This window comes from Talpa europaea, assembly GCF_964194135.1.
Source record: "Talpa europaea genome assembly, chromosome: 4".
NCBI classification, from domain to species: domain Eukaryota; kingdom Metazoa; phylum Chordata; class Mammalia; order Eulipotyphla; family Talpidae; genus Talpa; species Talpa europaea.
In genome coordinates, this window is record NC_140070.1 from 95,320,119 (window position 1) to 95,347,727 (window position 27,609).

The 27,609-nt window shown below is 40.7% G+C and overlaps 1 protein-coding gene across 1 annotated transcript; it reads right to left on the minus strand.

Annotated features, from left to right (window-relative positions):
- Positions 1-972: 972 nt before the first annotated feature.
- CCDC80 (coiled-coil domain containing 80) lies at positions 973-24,632 on the minus strand (the record flags this gene model as incomplete). Its single annotated transcript, XM_084232333.1, has 7 exons — positions 973-1,319; positions 2,356-2,436; positions 4,790-4,893; positions 8,766-8,914; positions 10,519-10,655; positions 15,239-15,395; positions 22,749-24,632. 7 exons carry the CDS (start codon positions 24,630-24,632, stop codon positions 973-975), a joined length of 2,859 nt encoding a protein of 952 aa, XP_084088459.1.
- Positions 24,633-27,609: the final 2,977 nt, after the last annotated feature.

Genomic DNA, 27,609 nt, shown 5'->3' on the forward strand with positions numbered 1-27,609 from the left:
TGAAAAAGAATCCCTGCATATAATCCCTGGATATAATCTCTTTCACCATACTTTCCTTTTCTAAGATGGTGATAGCATGGTAATAGGCCCCTTAAACAATTAAGTACAGAGGATCAAGCATGAGTCAAAGTTTTCTAGGCCAGAAGTCCATGAATTTGACCTGCAGTGCCAGATTCTCATGGTGATTTAGGAATTCTTTTGACCTGATCTAGCTCTGAGAAATACTAAAGATAACAGAAACAGGGCAGGAAGTGACTAAGCTGATTTAGGTACTCTGCTGGCTTTGGTAGCCAATATTACTGGACTCCCAAGGTACTGAGCTTCATAAAAGAAACATAATAGAAAGCAGAGCCAAGTTAGATTGGATTGGCATTTCAAAAGGTGGTGAAACTATTAATATCTGTTTCATCTGTTCAGGTGTATCCTGAAAACATCTGTGCTGCGATTTCTAATTTTTTTTTTTTTTTTTTTTTTGGTGGGATCCTTGCCGGTGGCCGGGGGAATGAACCGGTGCTGCAGAGACTGCAGGCAGCCTCGCAGCCCAGCTCTCAACCGCTGCGCCACCAGGGGAGGCCCTGTGATTTCTAATTTTAACAACGATGGTTTTCAGTTAAACCAATTAATCCCTTTTAAAAAAGTAAAAGGAAGGTATAAATACTAATAATTTTATAGAATTTTGTATGCCAAAACTCCTATTTTTGTTAGCAAAGGAAAATGTCTATTTTCAGGACCATTATTCAGCCCTAGGGCACCATCCAGTTAGAGAAGCAAACAATTCTTTCAAACATCTTTATGATTTAAGATTTCAATAATTCACGAATAGGCAAAAATTTGCTATTTATTTAATCGTGGAAGAACTCTGAAAGAGAGAGGCAGGGAAGGTAGGCAATGTGGAAGAACTCCCTCTGTAGCTGGCCACATGTGGCTTTAACAGCCACAGGGAAAACTGGGGCTAAGTTTACATACTTCTGTTCAGTACGGGTATCCATGGTGGTAGCTCTCATGATGACGGTAGTCATCCTGGTAACCATCCTGGTAGCCTTGGTGGTAACTATGGTAACCATAGCCTGCATACTCATCTTCCGGGCAGCGCATTCCCAGTGACTGCTGAATGGCCATTTCCTGTCTCCGGAGTTGCATGGAGTCAATTAAGTCGTACACGATCACCATGGACCACATGGGGGAAGGATACCAGGATTTTACATTTCCATCCTTCCCAACTAGAAGCATGGAGAAGTATTCTGGGCTCACTTGAAAATAGTTACGAATGTCTTTCACCAAATGAGCTGGTATGTCTTCCCGATCCACGACAGAGCTCCCTAGAAGAGAAACAGAAAAGGTGTTGGTGGATTCAAGTTAGAGCTCAGGCAAACCTCCACTCGAGAAAAAAAATCCCTGTGATAATACAGGACCCGGGAGTCTGTTCTCTTTAGCTCAAAATTCAATTGAAGTTTATAATATTTTTTCTACTAGAAATAAAATGTCCCTGATCTTCTACAACATTATTAATGTCAAATGTTGGGGCAGGTAATGTCTCTTTTATAGGAATGTTACTAAATATAAAACTAGAATCTTAATTTAATCTTAGAAAGATTCATTAAAATTTACCATGAACAAAGATTTTAATATTTACATTTCTAAGTTTATTTCCAATTAGCTTAGTTACTTCTTTGCAAGGATAGTTTTCCTTTTGATATTATTATATTTATAACGAAAAGTGTATTTCATTGTCAAAGGTGGAAAACACCAATTAGGATCAAGATAAAGGTATTTAAACTCTAATGATTAGTCAAAAGAAGAAAGAGGGAGAGGGGAGGAGACTGACACTTGCTGGGCGTCCACTCTGTCCAGTACTGTGCCAGGGATTTTATACACATTGTCTCATGTAAAGAGTTTAATCTTAGACTAGATTTGCTTCCTGTAACTTCTAGTCACTAGTCATTTTCTTTCAGTTTCTCTGAGCCTTTTTGAATATGTCTTCACATGTGAAAGGGAATCATTCAGATGATTCCCAATCAATCATGCAATCTATGGCCCACAAAACTCTGTGCCTCATAAAATTACTGTCAGAATTAAATGAAGTAACATAGATGAAAATGCTTTGTAAACCCTAAAACCAAATTTATACAAAAAACATCATCTTAGTTAAAAAAAAAATTTACTGTCACTTATGAATGTGTTTATATTACAGGTATTAGGGGTTGTGTTTCATTCACACACACACACACATATACACACACACACAACTTGGGAAGGATTCAGCGAAAGTTCTTTATTACAGTCATACCACTTCTTGCATATAGCTTGATATGATTGAACTGAACTTAAGACTGCTTGAAAATTACAGCACCATACCATTAATGGGGAACAGTTCTAAAACTCCCCCAACTTCCTCTCCAACACCTAGAAGCTTCAGAATGGTTATGTGACGCAGACCTGAGGGGGAAAAAAAAAGAAAGCCATAGGATTAGCAAGCCATTTTTTTACTTCCAAAGATTGGATGCCTGAATTAAAAATCTCTAAGTTTAAAAAGTATATAACCTTATTTGGTAAAATAATCCATTTTTAAATTTTCCCTAAAAATGAATACCTTTAAAATCTTGGAAAAGACAAATTGTAGATTTTAGGGTTAACAATAGAGTAAGATGTGGTTTGGTTTTGTTTGTAGATTAAAATAGAATTTCCTCTTAAACTGTGATTCTCACTGTGATTAAGTGACAAACAGGAACATTAAAATATCTGAGATGGTCTAAGCTGATGAGTGTTCTGAAAAATGTCAGACCTGAAGTCATAAAAACTAATCTGGAAAACCCAACTGTCTCTCAGGAAAGACTGCAGACCCCAAAATGTGAGTGTTAAAGCAATAGGTCCTGACTTCCTTTGCACAAACATTTGTTGGCTTAAAAGTCTGGTTCTTATCATTTATTTTGAAGATTCAAAGGTGCATTTGCTTCTCACCCTTGGCTAAGGTTGCAGGAAAGGAGAAAAGGTCATGCTTTGGCAGCTTCTTGGAATTCTTTTGAAGATGAAGAGCATGTGAAGAGATTCAGAAAAAAGAATATAGGAGGACAAAGAAACCTACACTCATATCAAGATTTCATAGTTTCAGAATCCTAGACTAGCAGGATCATAACTCAGCACTAACACTAAGAATGTCAATGATCCCAGGGAGACGAGAACTAGAAGTTGTCTGGGGTAGAAGAGTGAAAATCTTTATAAAGAAGAGTGAAAATCCAACCAAAATGCTATTCCTTCCCCTCACAAATGTTGTGGTCTTTACTCTTCTCTCAGAAAAGTGAAACATTCCTTTTTACATGTTGTTGAGTCATGTGTTTAATAGGGAAGATTATAGATTTAATTATAACTGGGAAATGTGAATTGTTCTTATTTTCTGCATGTTATATTTATGTTTGCCCACACTAACATGACTTAAGTTCTGTGTGCGGACATTAAAGATAAAACACCACTTAACAGCTGTTGCAAAGAGACCATTAAAAATTAACAAGTCATGATTTTATTTATATTTTTATTGTGAAGGGTGATTAACTGTTCTAAGAACTGTTACCTAGCACCACTGGTGGCTATCAATAATTTAAAATATGCTTTAAAATACTGGCACAATCAAATCTTATATATTGAATATAAAGTCTTAAGTCATTAACCTTGATTAAAGGGATAAAGGCAAAATTTCACAACTATTCTAATTATTCTTAATATTATAAACATGTTTTCTGTTTTGTTTTATTATTTCACATCTCAAAACTTAAATGTGTTTACAATTTACAGAATCTGGGTCACAGCCATGCCCCAGGCTCTGTTGATGCTTTGCAAAATGTTTACTTACTCTCTCACTTAATAACTCAAGAACATGTTGCTTTGAAAATAACAAATGATTATTCTTTCTAATAGATGCATCAAAATAAATTTGATTCATATAGGTTCCAATTATAAATGTTTAAATTTTGGTCACCAGTTATTTTTTCTCTTCTTTAGTGACTTGCACAAAATTTTTCCTCTGTGGAAGTATATCAATTAAATGAGATTTCAGTTGTGTTTTCCACTTTTGAAATATCCATTGTCTCCTTGGCTCCCCACTGACTTTAACAATAAATTCAGTGTACTATGCATTTACCTTTCTTTATGTTGATATTCAAAATGATTTAGCTCTTTCCACCACTAGGATAATAATGTTTGGGAAAGGAAGGATACATCAAAACACCTAACTACAAAATAATCAAAATAACTATGTTTCTCTTTGACATGCTTCTCTCAAAAATAAATTTCTGTTTAACAGATCTTGCTATCTTCTTGGTGCCCAATTATAAATCAAGTACTTTTTAAGGGAATGGCAATATAATATAGTGCGCTTCAATGAATACATTAACTCCCAAAAACCCTGTTTTACAAAAGACACTTCATTTATGTATATGTACCCAATGTCAGTTAAGTACTATCTAAGTGAATGATGATACCTAAAGATTTATGATCTTGAAACAAAGTAAAACAAGTAAGACACATACTATAGATCACTGAAAGCCAAACAGCAAATATTTTCAAATACTTCAACAAAGAACCTGAAAGGATTGAGAGGGGAAAAAAAAAAAAGAGCCAAGTTGACTAAGGCCACAGTCTGAAAGTAACTTTATACTCAGTAAAACTGAGTAAGTGTCTGGAAATCAGTCTGAACTGGGGAATATTTAGATGATCTAAGCTACTATGTTCCATTTCAGAAATGACCAGGATGAGAGGGTGGTATGGGAAAGCAGGGAAGATGAGGCGCCCCACTCACCAAAATTGCATGCCTGGCCACTGAGGGCAGAGAGCTGCTGTGAATAGGCCCAGTCTTCATCATTAGGAGCAGAGATCACCAGCAACCGCCGCCTCCATCGGAACCTGGCAGAGAAGCAGAAGCTACCATTACTGCTTCAAACAAACAATAGAGGTCAGTGTGAGGAAGCAGGGTTGTGTTGCCTGCCAGTTTTTCCTATGCCCAGAATTAAAAAAAAAAAAAAGACTGTCCCTGAGAAATACCTCATTGCTCCTCAAAGCCATTAAACTGTTCTACCACATTACTTGCCCTTTTTCTGTTGTTATTTCATAGTCTCCCTCTGTGGCAATTGCAGGAGGCCTCAGGCCTGAGTCTGGTCATCACACCTGGTGGGGTCACATAGGGAGAGATGAAGCTCTTGGGGAGAGATGAAGACTGGCCAAAATGATATGCTAAATTGTAGCAACAGAAATAGGGAAATGAGAAGAGAACTAAAGAAAACTTAAGTTCCAGCAGAGTGCCCTAGAGTTTGGAGGGTGTTAAGAAATGACACTATGGGTATCAAATAGAGTAGAAAAAGAGCTGCATGTAAGTAGATGACAGTGGCAGGGGTAAGGAAAATATGAAAGTATGGGTCAAGGAGGTTTTCTGGGGGGAAAAAAGCTCTGTGTGCCTTCCTCAGTAGCCAGTGGTTTCTTTCAGAGGCCAATGTAGGTTCTAAAATTTTCATTAATTAGGACCAATGCACACAGAGTGCTCCTATGATGTGGAAAGGTCTAAACCTAGAGCCACAGGATTTTAGAACAAATAGTAAATTTGATTCTGCTATTCCAGTTCCAACACAATAAGGTCACAGACAGAGTATTGTGTTGTACCTTGAAAACTTGAGTTTATGTTTTGGTACCCCTACTTTTTGGGTGTCCTTGTGCATGTCACCCAGTTCATCCCAGTCTCAGTTTTTTGCTAGTCAAGAACAACTACTTCAAAGAGGTGTTAGAAGAAATAAACTCTAAAACCCATCGATGTAACCTCTCTATGTTATGACATAACTATAGGCCACGTCTTCACTGGCTGATGTCTCCATGTAGAACTTTGCCTATTAAAGACTTTGGACATTATCGATTACAATGCTCTATGTTAATCTATTTAATCCTTATGTTGTATGTCATTTTATAGCTTTCCTTCACCTACAAGGTATGTGTTCCCTCATTAGAGCTCAGTGAAGGAATGGCTTATTTTCTGCATTTTACAGATGACAAGATGAGACTTAGAGAAGTGAAGGAGTAGCTAAGAGGTGGTACCAAAATACAGATTTCTCCAGTTTCTGGTACAGTGGTTTCCCTAGCTGGGCACCCATAGAGATGCAGATACTTGACTGGGCTGTCATATCCTTAAGAGGATATGAAAAGGGGGGGTTACATCCAAGGGACAGTTGAATGCAGTTGTCTCAAATTCCACCTTCACTAGAGAAGAGGTTTTGTTTCTGCCTTCAGGGCAGGAGACTATGGGGTATTAGTGCACTCACTGAGCTGAAGCCAGTTGATTTTATTCATGGCTTCTTTCCCTGTGCCCCTTCCAGCCTCAGAGTGAACATGAGCGTTTTCAACCCCAAAGAAAATGGCCTCTTAGGGGAATAGTGGTTTGGGTGAATGAGAGAAAATGATAGTCTGATGAAATCCAGCCTCTGAATGGACGCCTGTAGCAAGGCTGGCCAAGAACTGCTTGCTGTGGCATTACATTCACTTCCTCAGCTTGTTTTGCTTCAAAAGGAAAGAACAACTAAAATCTCCACTGAGGATAGAGAGACGAATGTATTTGGCACAGAGGAGGGGAGAGGAGCGTCTGAGACTGTCCGAGTTTCCTGGGAAAGGGAACAGCAACTGCTATTGGGTCACAAATACCCTCTCCAGTACTTTCTCTGCTTCCTTAGGAGGCATGCCAGACCAGCACCAGCCCCTAGTCGGCCTCCACACCAGGCCAGCCTTCCTGGCCTCACACAGAGCTGTAGGGTGTCCTTGAGGGAGTTATTTTGGGAGAGGTATATTTTAACTTGTTTACCTGTGTGCACCACTGAAAGCTGTCGTGATTGGCGAGGGCTGGGCTCTGAGACACAACCAAGAGAAGGTTGCTTCCTCCTAAGTTAATGATGCTTCCACTCACAGACATCTACATTAAGATACTAAACCCCAGGACAGACACTGAAGGAAATAACTTCCATAGGATGTAACAAGAGATATTGAATGTGATGCAGAGCCTTATTTTAGACAAACTGTTCTTCTGTCACTTTAGGCTCTTGGCAAATAAAAATTCTATAAGCTGTGCTTGTATGTACTTCTCTTAACCAATATTCCCAAATTAGTCTGCATCTGCCCACCCTCTGTGGCTTCTCTCACAAAGAAAGGTAATTATAGCCTGAACCAGATTAGTGTTGCTAAAAACTAGACTAACTTCAGAATCTGGTCAGCTGAAACCAGGCTGTACAGATTTACCAACAACTCAGCAGATTTGAGGGAAAATTCCCATTGGTTATTGGTTTATTTATAGAGCTATTATTTTTTTTTTTAAATGTCAGTTTTATTTGCCTGGGTTTTAATTTCAAGGTGCCTATTAAATTTCCTACTCTTGCCTCCACCTTTATGACAAAGTTCTCTAATGTGGAGCTTAATAATTGATCTTAATACTACTGAAAGCCAGAATTTATTGATTACTTACTTGTTCTAGGTTTGGGTGTTCATTATCTTTAGTATTGAAAGACATCTTACTTAGTGAGAGAAGATATTTGCACATCTTATGTTTGACAAGGAGTTAATAGCCAAAATATACAAAGAACTCATAAAACTCAGCAATTAAAAACAAAAACCTGATTAAAAATGGGCAGAGGGGGCCTCCCTGGTGGTGCAAGGGTTAAGATGCAACCTATGAAGCTGTCTGCAGCCATTGCAGTACTAGTTCGATCCCCAGGCCAGCTAGGGAGCAGCCCACATGGCACAGCAGACCTCTCCTGACTCGCCTGCTGCTCCCCTCAGCAGTGTACTTCAGTCAATCTGCCTGTTCTGATCCCCACTCTGTCTCTGGTGAATCCTCTCACCTCCCACACCTCTTACCTGTACACCAGCTCTTGTTGCATGAATAAATATTTAAAAAAAAATTGCAGAGGATCTAAAAACATACTTCTCTAAAGAGGACATTCAGATGGCTAATAGGCAAAAGAAAAGATGTTTAGCATCTCTTACTATTAGGGGGACACAAATCAAAACAACAATGAGCTACTATCTCACACCGATGAGAATGGTATTTTCAGAAGATATTGGTGCAGTCATTATGGAAAGCAGATAGAGATTCCTTAAAATATTAAAAATAGAAATTCCATATGATCCAGTTATCCCACTCTGAACCTCAGTGACTCAGCAGAATTTTGATCCAACATGGAGGAGGAGTGAAGGGGGAAGTTGGTGATATCATTTACATTTTTCTCTGTGTACAAACTGGAGTTTCCCTACTGTGGTTTTCAAAAATCACACTCTCCTAGGAATAGGGAGCTGGGTCAAGAGGATTTGCAGTCCTAGTGGGCTTTTTGGTCATTTTCCACAGAGTTGGAAGGAAGCATTCAAATCCTTTTTGGAACTAAATGGGTCCTAATAAATAAATATGTAAGTAACACCCTGTGTATAAAGCCCTCCAATACACTGACAGAATAAATTAATCTTCACAGCTCAAAACTCTATCATCTGTGCTCAAAAAGGAGAGGAAGAGAGAAAAAACTTCTCCAAAGCTACCAATCACCATTCAAGCTTGGAGCTGGCCCCAACCAGCCTTGTGACCAGAGCTACTCCCAACAGGACTAGACTGAACCCAGCGGCCAAAATGTTGTGGATAAGACTGCTTTCAGCAGGAAGTTCACAGGCACACAGGTGCTGCTGTATTACTGGGACATTTTCATTAGCTCACTCAGAAAACATTCCCATCTGCCATCTGGAGGTCTCCAAAGGTGGGGTACCTGGATAGAAAGTTCTCCAGTGACTGCTTCTTGTCTTCCTTGCAGACAATGCCCTCCTTCTTCTGCTTTTCCAAGTCTTTGATTCGGGACTGAAAAGTGTCAATCAAGTCGAACACAGACTTCATTGCTATAGGCACCTCATAGTACTGCTGTTTAAGACAAAATAGAATGGATATAATGTATAAGTGTGTTTCTTCCCTCTGTTTAGAGGACAGATAACCTGGAAGAATTCAGGGGAGCTCTGGGGAAATCAGAACCTAGAAAATTAGATGATTTATAAACTTTCTCCTATAGTGGCACCTTTTCTATGTTTTAAGGCTCACTATCCATGAAACAACTGCCCCTTATATTTTACAAGGATTTCTTTTCAACTGCACTCCTTTTATTGGAAAGGGTCCATGCCTTCCTCACTATACATATCAGATTCATTACCATGCCTCTGGGACCAAGCTGTTCCTTACTCACTATACCACTGGAGAAAAAGTGGGAGAAGCTGTATATAACACAGGATGGAATAAGATGAGAATCTGACCTGAGCAAGAAGGGTAATTTTCCACTAGAAGGAAGCATGTTCTGTGTCATCAGGAAGCCACATAAACCACTCAAAGAGTACTTTATTGAGTGAGTATTACTAAAATTAGGTCATGTTTGTTTATGTATTCTCGGGAAAAAGTTGGGATCAACTTAAGGATAATGAAAATCAGTGTCCTGGATCATAACTGTCTGGATTTACAACAACAATCTGAGATGGATTTGGGGCTGGATAAACAGAACCAGCATAAGCCAAAGAGCAGCTTGGAACACGACTTGGAGCTATGACCTCATTGGGAATTCAGTAAACCATAGAATGTGAAAGCTGGCAAAGACCTTAGGGATGATCCTCCAAACTTCTACATTAGAGGTGAGGCAACACAAATGTGGATTGAATTGATGAGGAGAACTTGCTCCAGATCTAGAAAAATATTGCAAGTTGAATCAGCTTTTCAGAAAGCCCAGGCAGTCTTTTTCATAAACATAATAATATCGACATATTAGAGTCTTAAGCCAGTGGGCTCTGGAGTCAGCCTCTGTGAGTATCAAGTCCATCTCTTACTGGGTGAACATGGGCATATTATTTAATAACCCTGGGTCTTTGATTGTTCCTCTGTGAAACAAAGATAATACTTGTTATTCATCTTAGAGGTTTGAAGTAGGGGTTGTAAAGACTTTAAGTGAGCACCTGGCAAATTGAAAGCACTCAATAAAGTGAATTATTTTTGTTATTATTCTTATGATTACATGGCACAGTTTTTCGTGGTTCAGAACCTTTGTCCCTAAGTATAAGGAGAAAGTTGTTGTAAAACCCTGCTGTCTTGTCCATGTTAGATCAGGGGGCAATCTTCCAGAATCTTGCAAAATAAGCCTAAGTTAAACCTGGCTTTCCTGAAGGCAAAGACCAAACACTCTCCTTTTAGCTCCACAACCTGGCACATCATAGCTATTAAATGTCTGATGAACACATGTACTGATGTTAGAGAAGAATTTAGTCTGAGTTAAGTAGTTGGCCTATGGGAAGTCATCCAACCCACTGTTTTATAGAAACCACATTTCTAGACACAAATTTTATAAGATAAAATGGAATATTTTCTCATTTTCAAGTCCTTTCCATTTATAAAATAATCTGGGTTTACTCATGAGTCTAAGACTCATTGAAAAATAATTTAGTCACTATCTTAAGGCATGACACTGTGTTATCTCAAACAGGAGCCCATACCTTGACTCTCAGGTCTGTATCGGTCAGCACCATGAAGAAGTCATTGTAGGTCATTCCGTATTCTTTCCTCAGCTCGCTGATGAGATGCTGGTCTACCAAATCCTCATCATCCACCACTCGCATGGGTTTCTCATTATCTTAAGGAAAATGAAATGTGAGTAAATCTGGGTGTGTCAGGACAGAAATCAGTGGGGCATAAGTGAATAGAGGCTCTGGGCCTCCATCTTGAGACTTAGAACAGTTTTTATTAGTTGCACTTTTTCATTAACATTTTGTTTGAATGAAAACTTTCCAATGTGAACACATAAATATAAAAATAGATAAGTGAACCCATTTTGAAAGTCCCTCGTCTAAAGATGATGAAGCCCCAAGTCTGCCCATCCTGGTGGCAGTGAATCAGAAGCAAAGCCAGAGTGAAGACTGCCGAGTCACCCCTGGGAGAAGACTTGCCGTCTCATCCCAGTAATGAGTCATCACTCCCACTCACCAGGGACCTAGATCCACATACAGAGCATGCAGAGAGTAACATAGGTGCATGGTAACTAATGATGAAATTGTTTATAGTAACAAAATATGAAAACAATCCAAGTGTCCATCAACAAGGATACTGGTTAAGTAAACCATGGTAGACTCTCACAGTGGCTTAATAAAGAATGAGGACAATCTCTAAATACTCATAAGGAAAGACCTCCAGGAAATATATTTCAGTGAAAAAGTAGAGTGCAGAAAAGTACATATAAAAATAAAGGAAACAGAGATATTTATAATTATTTACATAGAGAGGCACTAAATAAATAAACAAGGAGTCATAAAAATAGCCATAGAGGCAGGAGTAATAGGATAATGGGGTCAGGAATGAGTAAGACTTGTCTATGCATACTTTTTAGATAGCTTTGACTTTGGAATAAAAAGCAACATCATTTATTTTTAAAAACTAAAGACAAAAAGTACCTCAAATAGATTTATCACCTCTCAAAAATCTACTCAGTTTTCAAATCCCCTCCAAAAATCCACTCAATTTAAAAATTCTCTTAATATCTTCTAAGATGACTGCAACTGGAGATCTAATCTCTTCCCTACATTCTTCAAACACTTATATTTTTTTATATTTGATTGATCAGGTGCTTTTTGTCCCTTGATTGTCGGGGGTTGACCTTGACATACTCTTGATGTTGGAAATATCCAGGGCAGAAGAAGGGTAATGAACAAGTTAGGGGAAGTCTCTCTACCTTCTCTACCCTCTAGATTATCAATCTAGAGTGACTGATAATCAGGCTGAATAATCAGAGAGGGACACCATAGCCGGAGACTGGAAATTTGATCACTCCCCCAGCATTGCCTCCCCACACGGGGTGCAGGGGCTATGGAAGGCAGTTAACTGCCAGGCATTGTCACCACTGATAAAAGGAGGATTTGGGCAAAGTCCCCTCCTAAGTGAAAGCAGCATTTTTACACTGTTATAGATCAATCCTGGTAGTTGTGAGACATTCATAAAGAACAGTTATCTTCCACAGGATCAAAGTCAGAGTTGTTTAGGCTGAAATGTATTCCATCATTCTCACAAAAGTTATTTTAAAAATTCACCTATGAGTTCCTTGCTCATGTAAATAAAGAATCAACACTTTCTCTCCTGTTTCCACATTCCACTACCATCAACTATTCTACCTTCTTCTTTATCTATTACCCTCAAAGTCCTCTTTCTTTAGAAAAAGTTATCAAAGAACTTCCTTTGCCTCATAAAATGTCTTATGGGTTCTAGTCCTTAGAATTTGGTGATCAAACACCAGCGTCAAAGTATTTTTTATCCCTATATTTTCCTCAAAAAGAAGCATGACTGCTGGTTTTCCCCCAACTTCTCTTTCCATTCTGAAATAAAGTACATTTAATCAGCTACATATCCCTATTTGACAATAATTAATCCTCTTAACATATACACCGATGTTTCTATTCTAGATTGTTATGTTAAATACAACTAATAATTAAGAATGCCGTTTAATGTCCAATCATTCTCAACCCTCATATATTTGGGATGGTTAAACTAGATGGACTTATTCTGCTCTGGAATTTGCTGAAGCATAAAAACAACATTTTATGCTGATATCTGGGACCTTAAGGTAAGTGTCCTGGTGTTGTAGGTCCATCACAGATGTTTCAAATACATTTATGGAGGTTGAACAGCTGGTGAGTATAGCTCATACTGGAGTTGAATATGAGGCTCTGCTTTTAAAGTCCAGTAAATATCTGGAAAAGTAGAGTGTTTTATTTTTTAAGGAAAGTAAGGCCATCTGATAGACATCCAGTTGAAAATTGGTCAAGGCTGGAGTTTGGTTCACTGAGAACATGGTGCATGCCAATTCCTGTTTTCCCACGGCAGACTCCCAGACTTGGCTGAAAAATACTCCAGTCTTGCCCATGAAGGTAACTGGGACATGACACAAGGAGAGAAAGACCTTCCAGGAATTAAATGAGGAACAAAATTAAAGGCCCCCCAAATCATGTCCAAGCTGCCACTCAATGAGAGGCAAACACCCAAATTGCAATACCTGATTTCCAATAAGACAGAAAAGAAAACATCAGTCCCTCTAGAATCGTATTCAATCCAGATGTCTAGTCTAAAAAGCAGCAGGAATGGTGCTAAAAATTGCCAAGGCTGCACCAGATGCTTATAACAGTTAAGACCATATAAAGGTTGAGGTGGAAGATATAATGATTTTTCCAAACTTCTCTGAAATGAGGAATGAGAAGGAACTCTGTGTAACAGTTGGTGGAACACATTTGACACTGGGAACACCTGGTGGAAAAGGGCTTTTATCACCAGCCAACACCAATTCTGTATGGGGCTGAAGTCCTACTTCCTTTCTAGACATCTGGATTACAATTAAGCTTGCTGGCTCATGCTACTATTTGAAAATGCAGGAAGCAAACAATGGAATCCTAGTTAACCACTAAATTTGTGGCCTTATAATATTAGTCTCATGGGCTTCAACTTTGTCACCAGGCATTGTCAGCCTGACATTGAAGAGCAGCTGTGAGAGTTCGTTGTCAACATTTGTCATCAGCAGAAAGCAATTATAAGTGCTTTTCAGTTGTAAGAGCTCTAGTCTCCCGTGACAGTTCATCAATCTCCAGATAACTGCCAGAACAAATGGTGGTAATGATGACCACAATTATGTACTTAGTACATGACAGATATTCACACACATGATCTTACTAAATCCTTACCATAGTTTGTAATAGATATAATTATTTTTTAAGCTGAAATTTAGGAGATAGCTTGCTTAAGGTCACCCAATAAATACATTGTTACTGTGAATTTGAACAGGTCTGTTTGACTCCAAAAGGCCTGTGCCTTCTGCTAGTATAATTATTGTTGATTTGGTTAAGGATAGTTTTGGTGGTGGTGGTGTCCTGCTCCCCACCCCACCAAATATACACACAACACAGAAATAAATGTCCACAAACCAATCACCAATTCAAGGATTTATGATGGGACATTGGAAAGAGAGCTATTTATTTCTTTTGGTGCTATCTCAGTGAGAGGTGAGCCAATAAATGTAGAGAACACATAAATAAAACTTTCTTCCCAAGTTAAGTCCTAGAGATACACTGGCCAGCATTGTGCCTGTAGCTAGTAATACTGTACTATCACTTAAAGGTTAGGAGAGGATAAATCTCATGCCAAGTATTTCTATCACAATAAGAAAAGCTTAGATCATATTCAAATCAAATTATGGCATAATTATGACTGATTGATGTTCAATTTTACCAGGATCACAAGACAGAAAAATTGGTGAGGTAATGTGTTATATGTGCAGAACTTAAATGTTCACTATTGGGGAAAATATATTTTGTCTTAATGCAGATGATTTCAAATTAAATATTTTATGAAAAATATGCAGAATATGCAAATAGTGGAACAGGAAGGACTTTCATTGTAGTTAAAAAGAGAACTTTTTTAAAAGTAGAGAATGCATGTAAGAAAAAAGATTTAAAAATAAAATTCTAGAGATGGAATAATTATAAAAAACTGCATGGGTCATATTTGGAGATTCTGACTAGGAGGCTTAAATACTTACAGTAATTCTTACCATGTGCCTGTAAGAACCACAGTAAGTTAAATTTCAATTGCCCAATGCCAAGCTGTAGGCCCCTCAAGTCTCACATGCATCATTAATATGAGAAATCATGAAAACTTTATATTTAGCCAATTTTTTTTTGTTCTCCAGCATGACTTGGGCACACTTCTAGCTATATTTTCAGTGACTTTTTATTTAGCGTTATATCTTCTTTCAGCCCTGGTTATTTCCCTCTATTACCTGGCCTTGCAGGTCCCCACCTGTAAGTGAGTCACTTGCAACCTAAAGGCTGTTTAGGCTGTTTCTAAAGGAATAGGAGATAGTGATCTGGATTCCTCCTGACTGGGTCTGAATACTTCTCTGCTTCTCTCCTACCCCAGGCCCTTGCCCCCCTGCATTACTGCCCTCATTTTTTTCTCTACCTTACTGACTTTCAAACCTCAGCGTACTTGTAGGTTTTTCATTTGAAATTGCCAAAAATTTAATTGCCAGAACCATCAGGAATGAATAAACTGACCTTTGTTACCACAACAAAAGAGCCTTCTGTACATCTGAATTTTTCTTTTGATTCCCCAGCAACCTCTCCAATAGTTTGTCCCACTTTAGAATGAGAACTATAATATAATTCAAATTTTTAAGCAAACCTAGTTGGAAGTGGTCGATTTTCATGGTGCTGTTGTGGATAGGGCCAAAGATAGTGATCACGGAGATTTTCCTGGTGGCCATCTTGCAGAAACTTTCCAGATACTCATCTCGCTGTTGCACATACATGTTGTTCTCAACCTTAGGAGCGGTGATCAGCTGGGGTTGGGTGAAGACAAGCACAGGTTAGTTCATAGTGATAGTTTCACACTGAGGCAAAATTTCATCTTGATTTGGAAGAGAGGGTTAGTAGTGACTGACAACTAAATTAAAGTAAATAGCTGTTTTGTTGGACAGTTCACATAATTAGGTTCAAAAAAGAACACTGGTGGGGCCTCCCCTGGTGGCCCAGCGGTTGAGCGCTGGGCTGCGAGGCTGCCCGCAGCCTCTGCAGTGCTGGTTCAATCCCTGGCCACCAGTGAGGGTCCCACCAAAAAAGAACACTGGAAAGGCTTTTTTAAAATGGCTCCACACAACTTAGAATTTTCTATTAACTTCCACAATTTACTTTCACTACTAGTCTATGTGTGTTTCGTTTGTGAACTCTGTATAGGAATACTTATTTTGCAAGACGGTTGTAAACATTACATGAGTAGTTGCCATGTAATAATTATTCAATAAATGCTATTTCCCTTCCTTGATTTTGATGTTCATTATCCTAATGAGCTCAGATTTTTGTGAATTTAGAGTTTACTGTTATTATTATTCTGATCATGCCTCAAAGAATTGAGGGAATTTTGTACCCAGGCCCTGGGCACTATGGAACATTCTATGCTTTAGAAGTTGTATTAGCCCACCTTGTACAGAGCTTTCATGATGGTCTTTTGGTCAGTGTCTTGTCACATTGAATACGCTCATTGTCACTGCACAGAGTTCATGGTGGACTCCAACAGGACAGATTTTTCATTTTCACTTCAGCCTTCTCTCCAACTATGACATGATATTTTTCACCTAGCCCCTGTGTCTTTCCCCTTCACTTTGTAACCTCTAACTTCTTCTTGGGAAAAAGAGGAATAACAGAGCAATAGAAAGAGATGCCCAAGTCACCAGCCACTTGGGAAAAGGCACATTCTGTTATTTTGGATAAAATGAGGATACCACTCTTTCCTATGGATCCTTTTGCACCCTCTCACAAAAATGTCTCAGTGTTTTCATCTAGCCAAATAAAAACCTTTACTATTCCCTTGATTATTTTAGTTGCCCTTTCCTGAACCCTCTCCAGTTTCACTAAGTTTTCCCTAAACAGAAACCAGAACTGTGTATCATACTCCACAAGTGTATGGGTATGGCACTGTTTATCCTGGAGGTGGGAAGACATGAATTTTTATTCTGGTCATGTGCAGGTCTTGGTTGAGCTTTTTGATTCTAAATAACTCACTAGGCTGATATCTGCAAAGAGCATGTCTTATTCACCCTTTATTGGCTCATCACTGAGCTCAGAGACCAGACTATTTTTTTTATGCCCTTTCTTCCATTAGACAACATTTATATTTATCAGTTGCTTTTCTATTTACTCCATCTAAACTTACAAAATATATCTTGAATTTGGGGCTATTAACTTGGTATGTTTTACAAAAGGGAAATCACAAGTGGTTAATAAATCAGCTTAATCTTATTTTTCTCTGTCAGAGATGTGGTTATTGCTACCTACAGCTTTCCCTTCTAGGAATTCTCTGTGTCTGACAAAATATTTTCCCTCATGAGAATTAAAATGTGTTCAATAGAATTTGAGTGGAACATTAGCAAAGGTTTTCTGGGATGAAGTTTGTTTTTTGCTTTTCTTAGACCATTGAGTAGACATGATTTAGTTATTTTTGATTACATATGTATATGACTGTTCAGAAGAACAGGGTGGGTAGAACATACTTGGTTTAGAAATGCATTCTCCCAAGAGGAAAAATAATAAAATATCCCTAAATTTATTCATTAAATCATACTTAGCCTTAAAAAAAGATTTACAGTGGCTATAAAAAGATGTGGTGATGGTATTTTTGGTTTGTTTTTAATTAACTATATGACATTTAAAAATATTTCTTCAGGCTTTGATGGTGACCCAAACCTTGAAATTTTTATTGTCAGTCAGTATGTTTTAGGTTTTTCCTTCTGACTATTCTTTGTTCATAAACATACTGAATTGATATAAATAAAATTAACGTTTAAGGGAGAACACAAACTGGTCAAAAGTAAGTAAGAGAAAGGTTTACTATTAATGACTTTTTAATATCTTCTAAATAAAGGAGAAACCCATTTCAGAATACATTTAGAGGAGTCTCTATGGCACAACTGCCAAGATGCTGGATGACTGATAATGACCTGCCTCTGTAACTGAAGTTCATATATGGACTGCATTTTATTCTTCTCATACTTTGCTCTGGACCCTTAAAATCCACAGACATACCCTGATAAGATCTGATTTCAAGAATCCGCAAAGCTCTCTCAGTTCTTCTCCATCTTGTGCATAATCGAGATTTGCAGACAATATATAATCATACAGAACCTCACCCTTTCCTTCCTGACAACTTCTCCCATGAATCTCTGAACACAGTAGCAATTGGTCATGGACAGCCAGTCAGTGGAAATCACACTTAAATAAAGAGCTCTAATGTTTATTTTCACCTTGAGACCTTTGCCTCAAGATTCTTCAACCCACCAGTGAGGGGACATTCATTCTGCATGACTCATTTCCTAGCTTGGGCCCTCCACAGCCTGGCTTCAGACTCTCTTGCTAACCTTTCCTCCATTCCTCTCTCAGGTGACCTCTTCACAACATAGCCAGATTAATCTAAATTATGAAATGAAAGGAAGCTTGGCAGAGTGGCACAGAGTAAGGGTGACTGTGTCCATGCTGGAAGGCCTGTATTTCAGTCCTAGTTCAACCCCAGCTACTTTGTAGCCTTAGAAAGTCCATTTACTCTTATGCACCTCAGCTTTCTCATACTTATGTAGAAAAACTTCTTTGCCAACTTCATAAAGTAGTGAAAATCAAACAAAACAAAAACCAAAAAACAAAATGTGTGTGTATGTGAATGTACAGGAGCACATAAATATCTAGGTGCAGCCCACAAACCATTCAGCAAAAACATTCTCCCTTACCCTGAATCTGCTCCTGGAGTTTGCATCAGGGAAAGTAGAAAAGGCTGATGACCTGAACGTATTTCCAGGACTTTTCCCCTATATATTGACATCTCCATTCCATTTATTTTCTAGTTTGGAAATATTTCAAACTTTTTAAAATGGTAACTGTTTTCAGCCTCCTCTTCCTAAAAGAGACCCTAGAAATTCTCAGCAAACATTGTTGTCCAGCATTGGCCTCTCTCCAGTTTGGAGTTGATAAATCAGGGCATGTATCATGAGTTAGAATTGTGCTGTGGTTCTTTTTCATGTTTCTGTTTCAACCAGTGTGCTCACATAAGAAGTCAGTTTGCATAAGTAGTGAAGGGACCAACCAAGACTAGGAAGACGCTGGGGAAAGGGAGAGGTGTTCTGAGTCTCAGATTAGTTTAAATACTGTGTTAGGCTTAAATACTAGGCTTTCTAGAATTCTGAAAAATAACATTCATGCAAGTGCCTTAGTAAAGCAGCCCTTAATATTCTCTTCCAGAATTAAGCCAAATAAGTAGATTATTGTCCCAATATCCAAATTTCTGAGAAAGGTTTGAAAGTATAACTCACTTAAATGACAAAAGATTTGATCTCCAAAGAATGCTTAAACCTGAGCTTAACCAATGCAATTTCAGCCTCATGAGGACTCTTGTTGCTAGAAAAGCAGGTACATCTCAGGACACAAAATGATAGTTTATCAGTTAGACTCCACTTAGTGCTATGTCTTAGCGATAAACAGTTTACCTGTGTTCTCACTATTGTCAACTCCAAACTGACACCAATCAGTCTGAGGGATTAGGTTCACTGGCATTCAATCTAGCGTTCTCCCCTAACTGCCAGGAAAGTCAGGTAGTGGAGGTTCAGAGAACTAGCTGGCTATTAAGGCAGAAATGCCACATCTGTACTGAGCACAAAATGTTGCCAGTAGATATAGCCCAAATATTGGGGTAAGTCAAGGTTGAAAATGAATTTTAAAATATCTGTATTGATTAACAGGATAATTTCTTGTCTTTCTACTTTATTGCATATGTCCAGATGAAGCTCACTCCCTGCAGGAAGACAGGATGAGGGGATGGCTTGAGCAGGAACTTGGAAGACAAAGTCTTGGGTTCTAATTCTGACTTTGCCCCTTATTATCTGTCCACCTTGGGAAACATCTAAACCTCTCTTAACTTCCTTTTCCTCATCTGTAAAAAGGAGTTAATAAGTCCTTCTGCCTGGGATTGTTATGCAAATTAAACCACACAGTTTGGGCAAAGCACCTTGCAAGGTATGTCTTTTGTGGTTGATGGGCTGAGAGGCAGGGGAAATTGAAGGACTGATTTTTGACCTAAGAATAGGATCCCTGGCTCTACCTGCAGCTTCTTTGGAGGCCTCTAGACTGTTCACCCAACTGTTGTTGCTAGCATTTCTCTACATAATTGGTTAAATAGCCATCATGTTTTCACATATAAACAATGATATAAATAGATGTAAACTACTACAGGCTTATGATAAATTGTAGTTGGACACAAGGTTACTGAAAAACTGGAAATCTGGGCTAAAAAAAAAGCACAATTTTTTTGGAACGCAAATTTCATTTCAGTTTGAAAACACTGAGTGAGGTGGAGGCGAGTTAGAGTTATACGTTGTCAACAGTACTTGTCATTTTGCAGAGTGCTAAGTCTTAATGAATATTAACTGAATCATGGAACTTCCTGAAAAATATCAGCCATATTTGATAGGAAAAATAGGTGAAAAAAGATAAATGGCACCAACAAATTCTTTTATCCAAAAACACTGGTTTCCTCTGTTTCTGGGGAAACAGATTCTACTTTCTACAACTTCTGTATCATATCATTACACTTTGTCTTTTCTACCTCTTTGCCTCTTCAGAAAACACATTTCTGATATGACCATCAACTGGGCCCATGTGTAACGATGAGATTGAAATGTTTCCTGTTGGTACTTTATAATAACAGACCTGGTTCTCTCACCAGCCCTAAAGAGCAGCACTACACAGAGCAGCTCCAGCTGGGTTCTGTTTTGCTTCACATGACATCAGCAGAAGCTGTCATCTGAGTTTCATTTGGTAGAAATTTATGATCAGGAATACAGTTAAAAGCAGAAAAGACCCAGCTGGGCTTTCAAATCCCTGACTAAGGGAGTGGAGAGAGGGCAGAGTGAAAGGCATGACTAATATCAGACAAGCAGTTTGAAACCCTTTTCTTTTGACTCACAAACTAGGGGCAATGGGCTATTTGCCAGATGGGTGCACAATTACAATCCTGGCATTCTACCTATTGTTATGTGCCCCTGCTCAAAACCTGATGTTGAGGAATACTTCGCTTGCCCTGTCGCCTGAATGGGTGATGTGCTTTAGCAGATTGGACAATGTCCCAAGTACTCAGGAAGGAGGAGAGCAACAGAGCACACCACTGATATGCTAACACTCAAGCACCAGGTAAAGTTCTACTCTGAAATCAGTGATATTTTAGTACTGATGGAAACATTTTCATATACATTTATGTGCATGGAACAACCAAACAGCTGTTAAACCACTCTAATAGCAGCCTATCCTCTGCTAACCCTAGTTTATATGGTTACTTTAACGTTGTGGTTAAAAATAAGGGACAATAAAGAAAAAATACACAGTAAGACTCAACACACACACACACACATACACACCCCCACGCAATCATATTTAGGTTTTGTTATAATACACAGTCAATGGAACAGTTAAGAGACTTTTCGGACACCAGGGTCTCTGCTCTGAATAACATTTCAAATGTACATGTACATATTTTGATGCCACTAAGGATAAAAGGGCACCAGAGTTGCTCTGCCAAGATCATTAATCAAAATTTAGGCCAAATGAGAAAAACTAGGGCTCTGAGAGCTGAGTGACCCACTGTTTTTGCTGAGGGGGTTACAGGGTATGGAGGTGCCTTCCACCTTCAGCAGGAGGGAAATTGCCCCTGACAATGTCTCCCTTTAAAGAGATTCATTATTGAATCATATTACCCAACATGGATTTTTCTCTGAAGTAATTGTACCACACTCTTTTCCTCCTTGACAACCTAGAGTGTAAAGATAGCATAAGAAGATGGTGTAGACCTCTTGGAAGAGCACTAAAGGAGTAGGCAAGGACACACAGAGCGGAGAAGGAGCCATGCTCCCACCACTGATGAGAACCACCTTTGCATTTAGGATGGCATGTATCCTGTCCAAAGCCTGCTTTGGGTTTGACTAGATTCTGTTATTGTTCTTTGGATCTAGTAAGTTAGGACCAAAAGAGAGCTACTGAGAAGGACCTGTGACTTGCTTGATACGCCTGACACTTAGAAACACGGGCAAACTGGAGAGTAAGAAATGCCTATGTCCTCTGCATATACACATGCCACACATACACCAAGCCCATCCCCACACCCCCCCCACATCAGACATACCAACGTACCCACACATACCACACACACCCACAAACTCCCACATACTACACACAGCAGCACACATACCACACCCACCCACATATATCACACCCACACACCACACACCACACACAACCACATATACCACACCCCCACACACATACCACACCCCCCACACACATATACCACATATACCATATACGTGCTCATTGTGCAGAGATTCAGGAGAAACGGAAATCTTGACTCCAAATTCAGATATGTCTCTAGGGTACTAGAAATCAGAATAATTAAACCAGTTCCCCACTCTCCATCTTTTTGAAAGCTTTTTACTGGTGTTTGGGTAGTGATGGGGGAAGACAGCCTTACAGGGGAGATTTCATGCAGCGGTTCTCAAAGTATTCGTGAGCGTCACACAGACAAGGACCCTTCCCTACTCACACAAGTTACCTTACTTTTTCCCTTCAGAGGCTTCCAATTGTTGATATAATTAGAACTAATTAGAGAGGAAAGAAGGAACCTTGCCATTTCCCCACACACATGCTTTTAGTTCTTAAGTTCACACAGAGAGAATCCCTTTTCCTACATTATGATTAGAGTTGAAGCATGCCAGCTTAAGAACTCGTTCATTCTTTTATTCTTTGCACTTAGTAAAAGGAAGCCACATCCAGAACTATCACTAGGAAGAGTGCAGTAAAGACAGGGGATGGGTACTGGTGGGTTTGGAAGCAGCTGACCACAGGGGCTTTCTTCAGCTTATATCCCCAAATATTGACTTGTGCCTTAGGGATGTGAGTTTGTGTGGCTAGAGGTTCACAACTTATCTATGGCAAAAGTTGCTGCTGGTCTGGCTAGGCTTTCTTGACAGACTCCTGACCTTCCTGAGGGGGGTACAGGTTCAGCCATGGCTGCCATCTAGCAATGTGATCTCAGAAAAACAGCAAACCAAATTTTAACCCGCACTGCCGTCCTGCCACCACAGAACAATGTCAAGGAGATTACTTACAAGGAGCCTTCGTTTGCCTTCAAAGGACCCCAGCAGGTCAGTCACTGACTTCTTGGGACTCTGGGTGAAGAGTTTTGTGGTGGGCTTCAGGTAGCCATCCTGCTCTGTTTTACCTGCCTTTTTCTTCTTGTTCTTCTCTTTCTCCTGTTTGCTCTTTTTCTCAGCCTTGTCCTTCTTCACTGGCTTTTCACTCTTGAGTAACTTCTCTGCTTTCTCATTCTTTACCTTTTTTTTCTTCTCCTTCTCAGGTTTCTCAAGCCTTTCATGCTTTTTAGTCTCCATTGCTTTTTGGGAGGGAGTGTTCCCCACCTGTAACTCCTCCCCCTGAGAGGCAGTGGGCTGGCTGACGTCATACTTGTCCTCGTACTCATTGCTAAGAATTTTGTCTTGGACCTTCTTTTTGGGAGGTTTCCCCTTTGTTGTTTTGTGAGGCCCTGGCACCACAATTGGGTCCCGGGGGCCATGCTCCCGCCTGTCTGTGCGATTGTCCCTGTCTCGGAAACGGCCTGTGCCAGTCCTGGCTCCGTGCTCTGAGATGGTGGTGGGCGGGGCAGCCGTGAAGCTCTCAAAGCTCGTGGCCTTGCTGGGCCTCCTGGTGGCCTGCGGCCTCTCCCTGTGCTGCTCCTTCCTGGGTGGAGGGTAGAGATTTTCTGAGGCCACTGGTGTCCTGACAGTGGTGACCTCAGCCGTGGCTGGAAGCTTGTGGATATCTAAGGAAGGGTTCACCCGGGGGGTCCAGGGCCTCTGAGTGGTCGGAAAGGTCGTGGTGGTTGCAGGTCTCGCAGCCACAGTTACCACCCGAGAGGTGGCCCGAGTCACTGTGGTGACCGGCGCAGGCGGCGGGGTGGTGGCTCTTGGAGTTGGAGGAGGTGGGGGAGGGGCCTCCGTAGTGGTGATGGGTTTTCTAATCACCTTCACCCGACTGTCTCTGGTCGGTGGGACTTGTGCTTTCCTCGGGTCCTCTTTCCTCCTCTCACTGCTCAGGCCTGGTCTTCCTGTCCCTCCACCGTTGTTCATTTCCTCTACCACCTGGCCCTCTAACCCAGAGGCCTTACATTTTTGGACAAAACCTTTCTGCCTGATCTTCTCTATTTTGCGGATGGGACCCTGGTCGATGACCTCATACATGGCCTCCAGCCTGACTGGGTAAGGGTAGCGCTCCTCTACCTGCAGCGTCTTCTTCAGCAGCACCATGCCAAACTTCCCCTTCTCCAGCTTCAAGAAACTCATCAGCTTTGGGATGAGGCTGGGGTCCAGGGGCTGCTCTAGCACCTGGCCCTCACTGGTGATCCTGCGCACCTTGCCTCCCTCCTCGCCCGCCTGGTGGAAGAGCACGATCTGCTGGATGTGCCTTTCTGCCAGCTCGCAATACACATCGTTCTTCAGGAGGCTCATCATGAGGCGGTAGTAGCCTTCTGAGGGATGAGGGGCGGAGATGACCCACACTCGATTCTTCCCTGCAAAGCTGGCGAGGATGTTGGGAGAGCTGGACCCGGAGGGGAAGCGCAACATTCTTGACCGAGCTGAGGCCCCCTCGTCTCGCACCATCTCACGGGGTGGACTCCGGGCTGTCGGTCTCAGCAGGACTCTGTGGTTGCCCAGCGGGGCGGGGAGTGCCGTTGCACGAGCTACTTTCAGCACAGGCACACCCCTTCTTCTTTGGAGAGGCTGAAGGTGTGGTTCTTCCAGAGTGGTTCTCTCCATTCCCTGAGACGTCCGTGCGTGCCTCAGAAACCGAGCTGGCCTACTGTTGACTGGGGAAAAGAGAGGTGTTTTCCGCCCTCCGTGGCTCCCTCGATTCGTGGCCTGGGGGTGGGGCTGTGATCCGCACACCAGCCACATTGCCAGCAGCATGGTAAAACTGGGTCCCATTCTCCATGTCATTGTGCAATCCACTTTGAGAAACATCAGGATCAAAAGACAGAAGGGGGTGGGGAGAAAGAAAATCTTTTAATTGCAAACAGACCTGGGCATTTTCTCTCTCTCTATCTTGGCTAAGGGGAGGGGAAAGGAGGTGGTTAAAGGAGGGAGATCAGGGAATGGAAAATAGGATGAGGTCCTGTTGCTTTTAATTTGTGCTGTAATTTGTCAGTGCTCAGCAGAGGCAGTTACAGTAAGCATGCTTTCACTCTTTCAGCGGACTCCCTGATGCCCCAGAGCAAATGCCCACTGAGCATATTAATTATGACAACATGCATGTTTCATTTCTTCAAACAAGCAACAAAGAAACAGACAAACCCAGCAAAGACAGAAAGGATCACACACTTACATTGTTGCTCATGGAGATGGAATGCAGAGGTTTAAAAAGCAATCTGGAGTGAGGTCCCAGGACAGTTTCCTAGATGCAACGCTTTTCTTCCAAAACTCTCTCTCTTGGAGGTTGAGTGATACAGAGGGGTTGAACTGCAGTTCCGGTCCTAGAGCACCCCAGACCCACACCCTGTTCTGACCTGAGGGCTCAGCTGCTTCTTTTTCTCTGGCGCTGTCTTTTTTACCTCCTTGACAAGTTGGAGGAGGTGAAAGGTGCTGGCCTTTTAAGTCTTCGCATCTCCATTTGTCTGTAATCTCTGCTCGATGCTGTGTCTGTGGCCAGTTCCCTGTGCCGACACAGGATGTCCCTTAACGTGGAGCCCCAGCTATTTCTGAATCTCGCTCTCTCTCTTTAAGTTCCAGGATCCTTCTTATCACCCTTTCCCCCACAGTCTGACTCAGTCCCTTTGTCTCGGAGTGTAGAAGCACTGGGATTAATATGTTTTCCAGGCTGGGGGAAAACACAGGAATGTGATGCTGAAAGGATTTTTTTTTTCTTTTCCTAAGTTTCTCTCCTCCCTTTATTTCTCACCGCCACTCTTTTCTTCTCTTCTCCTTCTCCTTCTTTTTCTTCTTCCTCTTGCCTGGATTCAGTCCCAGAAATGCCAGGACAACCTCAGTTTTGATCCAAACCAAACTCAAACAACAGCAGCCGCTGGAAATCAAGGAAACTTGACTAAGAATTTAACAGATCAGCAAAACACGCCTCCTTCCCATTTCAGCACGTTGAGAGAGGACTCAGTGGGGAGGGAGAGGGCTGTTCACTGGGGTGAGGGAGAGTTTTGAAACACTACACATTATCATAAATCACTTTAGAATAGGATGGCTGAGGACTTAACCCCTTCCATACCAAGCTATCAGGACACTTTCCCTTCCTGTCTGTACTCATGCTGCATTTTGGAAGGGGAAAATGTTCAAATTTTTGCATCTGGCTGCTTGGTTTTCCTAGAAACAGATACTCATTTGGGTCAGGGTGCTTTATATACACTGACAGTAAATAAATATGGTTTTATAGCTTATTTTATCTCTTTCTCCCTGTTTCATACGTTCATTTGAAGTTGGAAAAATCCATGGAAAACATGACTGGTTGTTTTTATTTTATGCTAATTGGGGATCATATTACCATGTTCTTGTTCCTAGTTTCTCCTTGGCATGGAAGGAAGCTGGTAAAAGGTTAGAAATGCAGGCAATGGCTGCTGTTCCCCTGAGAGTGTTCTTAGTCATTACATGGGGGAAAGAGCATTCTTATATCCAGTTCTGGGGTCTGACTAGAGATGGTAGTGGAAACCTTCCTTGAGGGTGTGTGCGAGTGTGTGTGTGTGTGTGTGTGTGTGTTATAATATTTTGCTCTTTGGAGGCTTCAGGTGTCTGGAGGGTTTTAGGCCATCCTTAGAAATAGCCATACCAGGTGTACCAGGTCTGTGTGTCTACCTCCTGGATCAACCACGGGGACTCAGCTTTTAGTGAGGAAAGATGCATCAGGCGATACAGATATTTCTTCCATCCTCTCCAAGTGCATTCAGTTGGTATTAAGTATCACAAGCAGTGTGAGCTAGGATCCTCAGGAGTTTCCTTGCAGACCAATGGCTACTCTCATTGACTAAAACCTGGTCACTTGTTGCTACCCCCTGAGTAGTCATATCACCAACTTTTCCTTCACATAGACTTGGAGCACTGTGCTGAAGACCTATAGGACATTGAGTGCAGGGCTGTCAGCTTGTGGCTTGAAGCCCAAGGGGGTGCCAAGGAGGGAGACTTTCTCACACATATGTGAGTACAGTAACAAAGATGGGCTTCAGAGACCCTCCATCCACCAGTCAGAAGAAATGTCTCCTTCCATGGGATTTACTTGCTAAGTTGATCAAATGTCTTGTGCTAAGTCAGACAGTCCTAGATTTATTTTCTTTCTATATCATAATACTTTCCACACAAGTCATTACAGCTCTTCTTTCTTTTCTTTTCCTTTTGTTTTCTCTCTACTAATAACAATAATAACTGCCATTTATTGAATCATTTGAGATTCTGGGCTTGGCATTTTCATATATCCTTTCACCTAATCCTCACAAGCATCCCTAGGAGATAGGTGAGATGATCTCCGTTTAACAAATGAACAAACTGACGCTTAGTGAGTTTAAATAAATCACCAGCTGTCACATAATGATAAGTATTCCTCTGATATAAGAACCCTGGCTTAGAACTGTGATCCCATCTCTTCCCTTCATTTTCTTCCTACATCTTCTCTTTTTTGCTCTTCTTTCAATTCCTTTTTGGTGTTTCCCATATTAACAGAGTTTCATTTGTTTGCTCAACCTAGAGTCCTACTTTCTGGAATTATTGTGGAGCAGTAATTTTTGCCTTTCTTAATAGATTCTTAAAGTTTTTACCCTTTGTTTTGAATACTCCATGACTTCCAGCAACCTCCCAATGATATGTACGACATTCTTCACCTGTGCACTGATGAAACTGAAATACAGCCACTTTGGTGAGGGCGAATTGACCCAGGGGAGAAGCCAGAGCCCCCCCCCTGAGATTCCTGGGGAGGGGGGGTGGT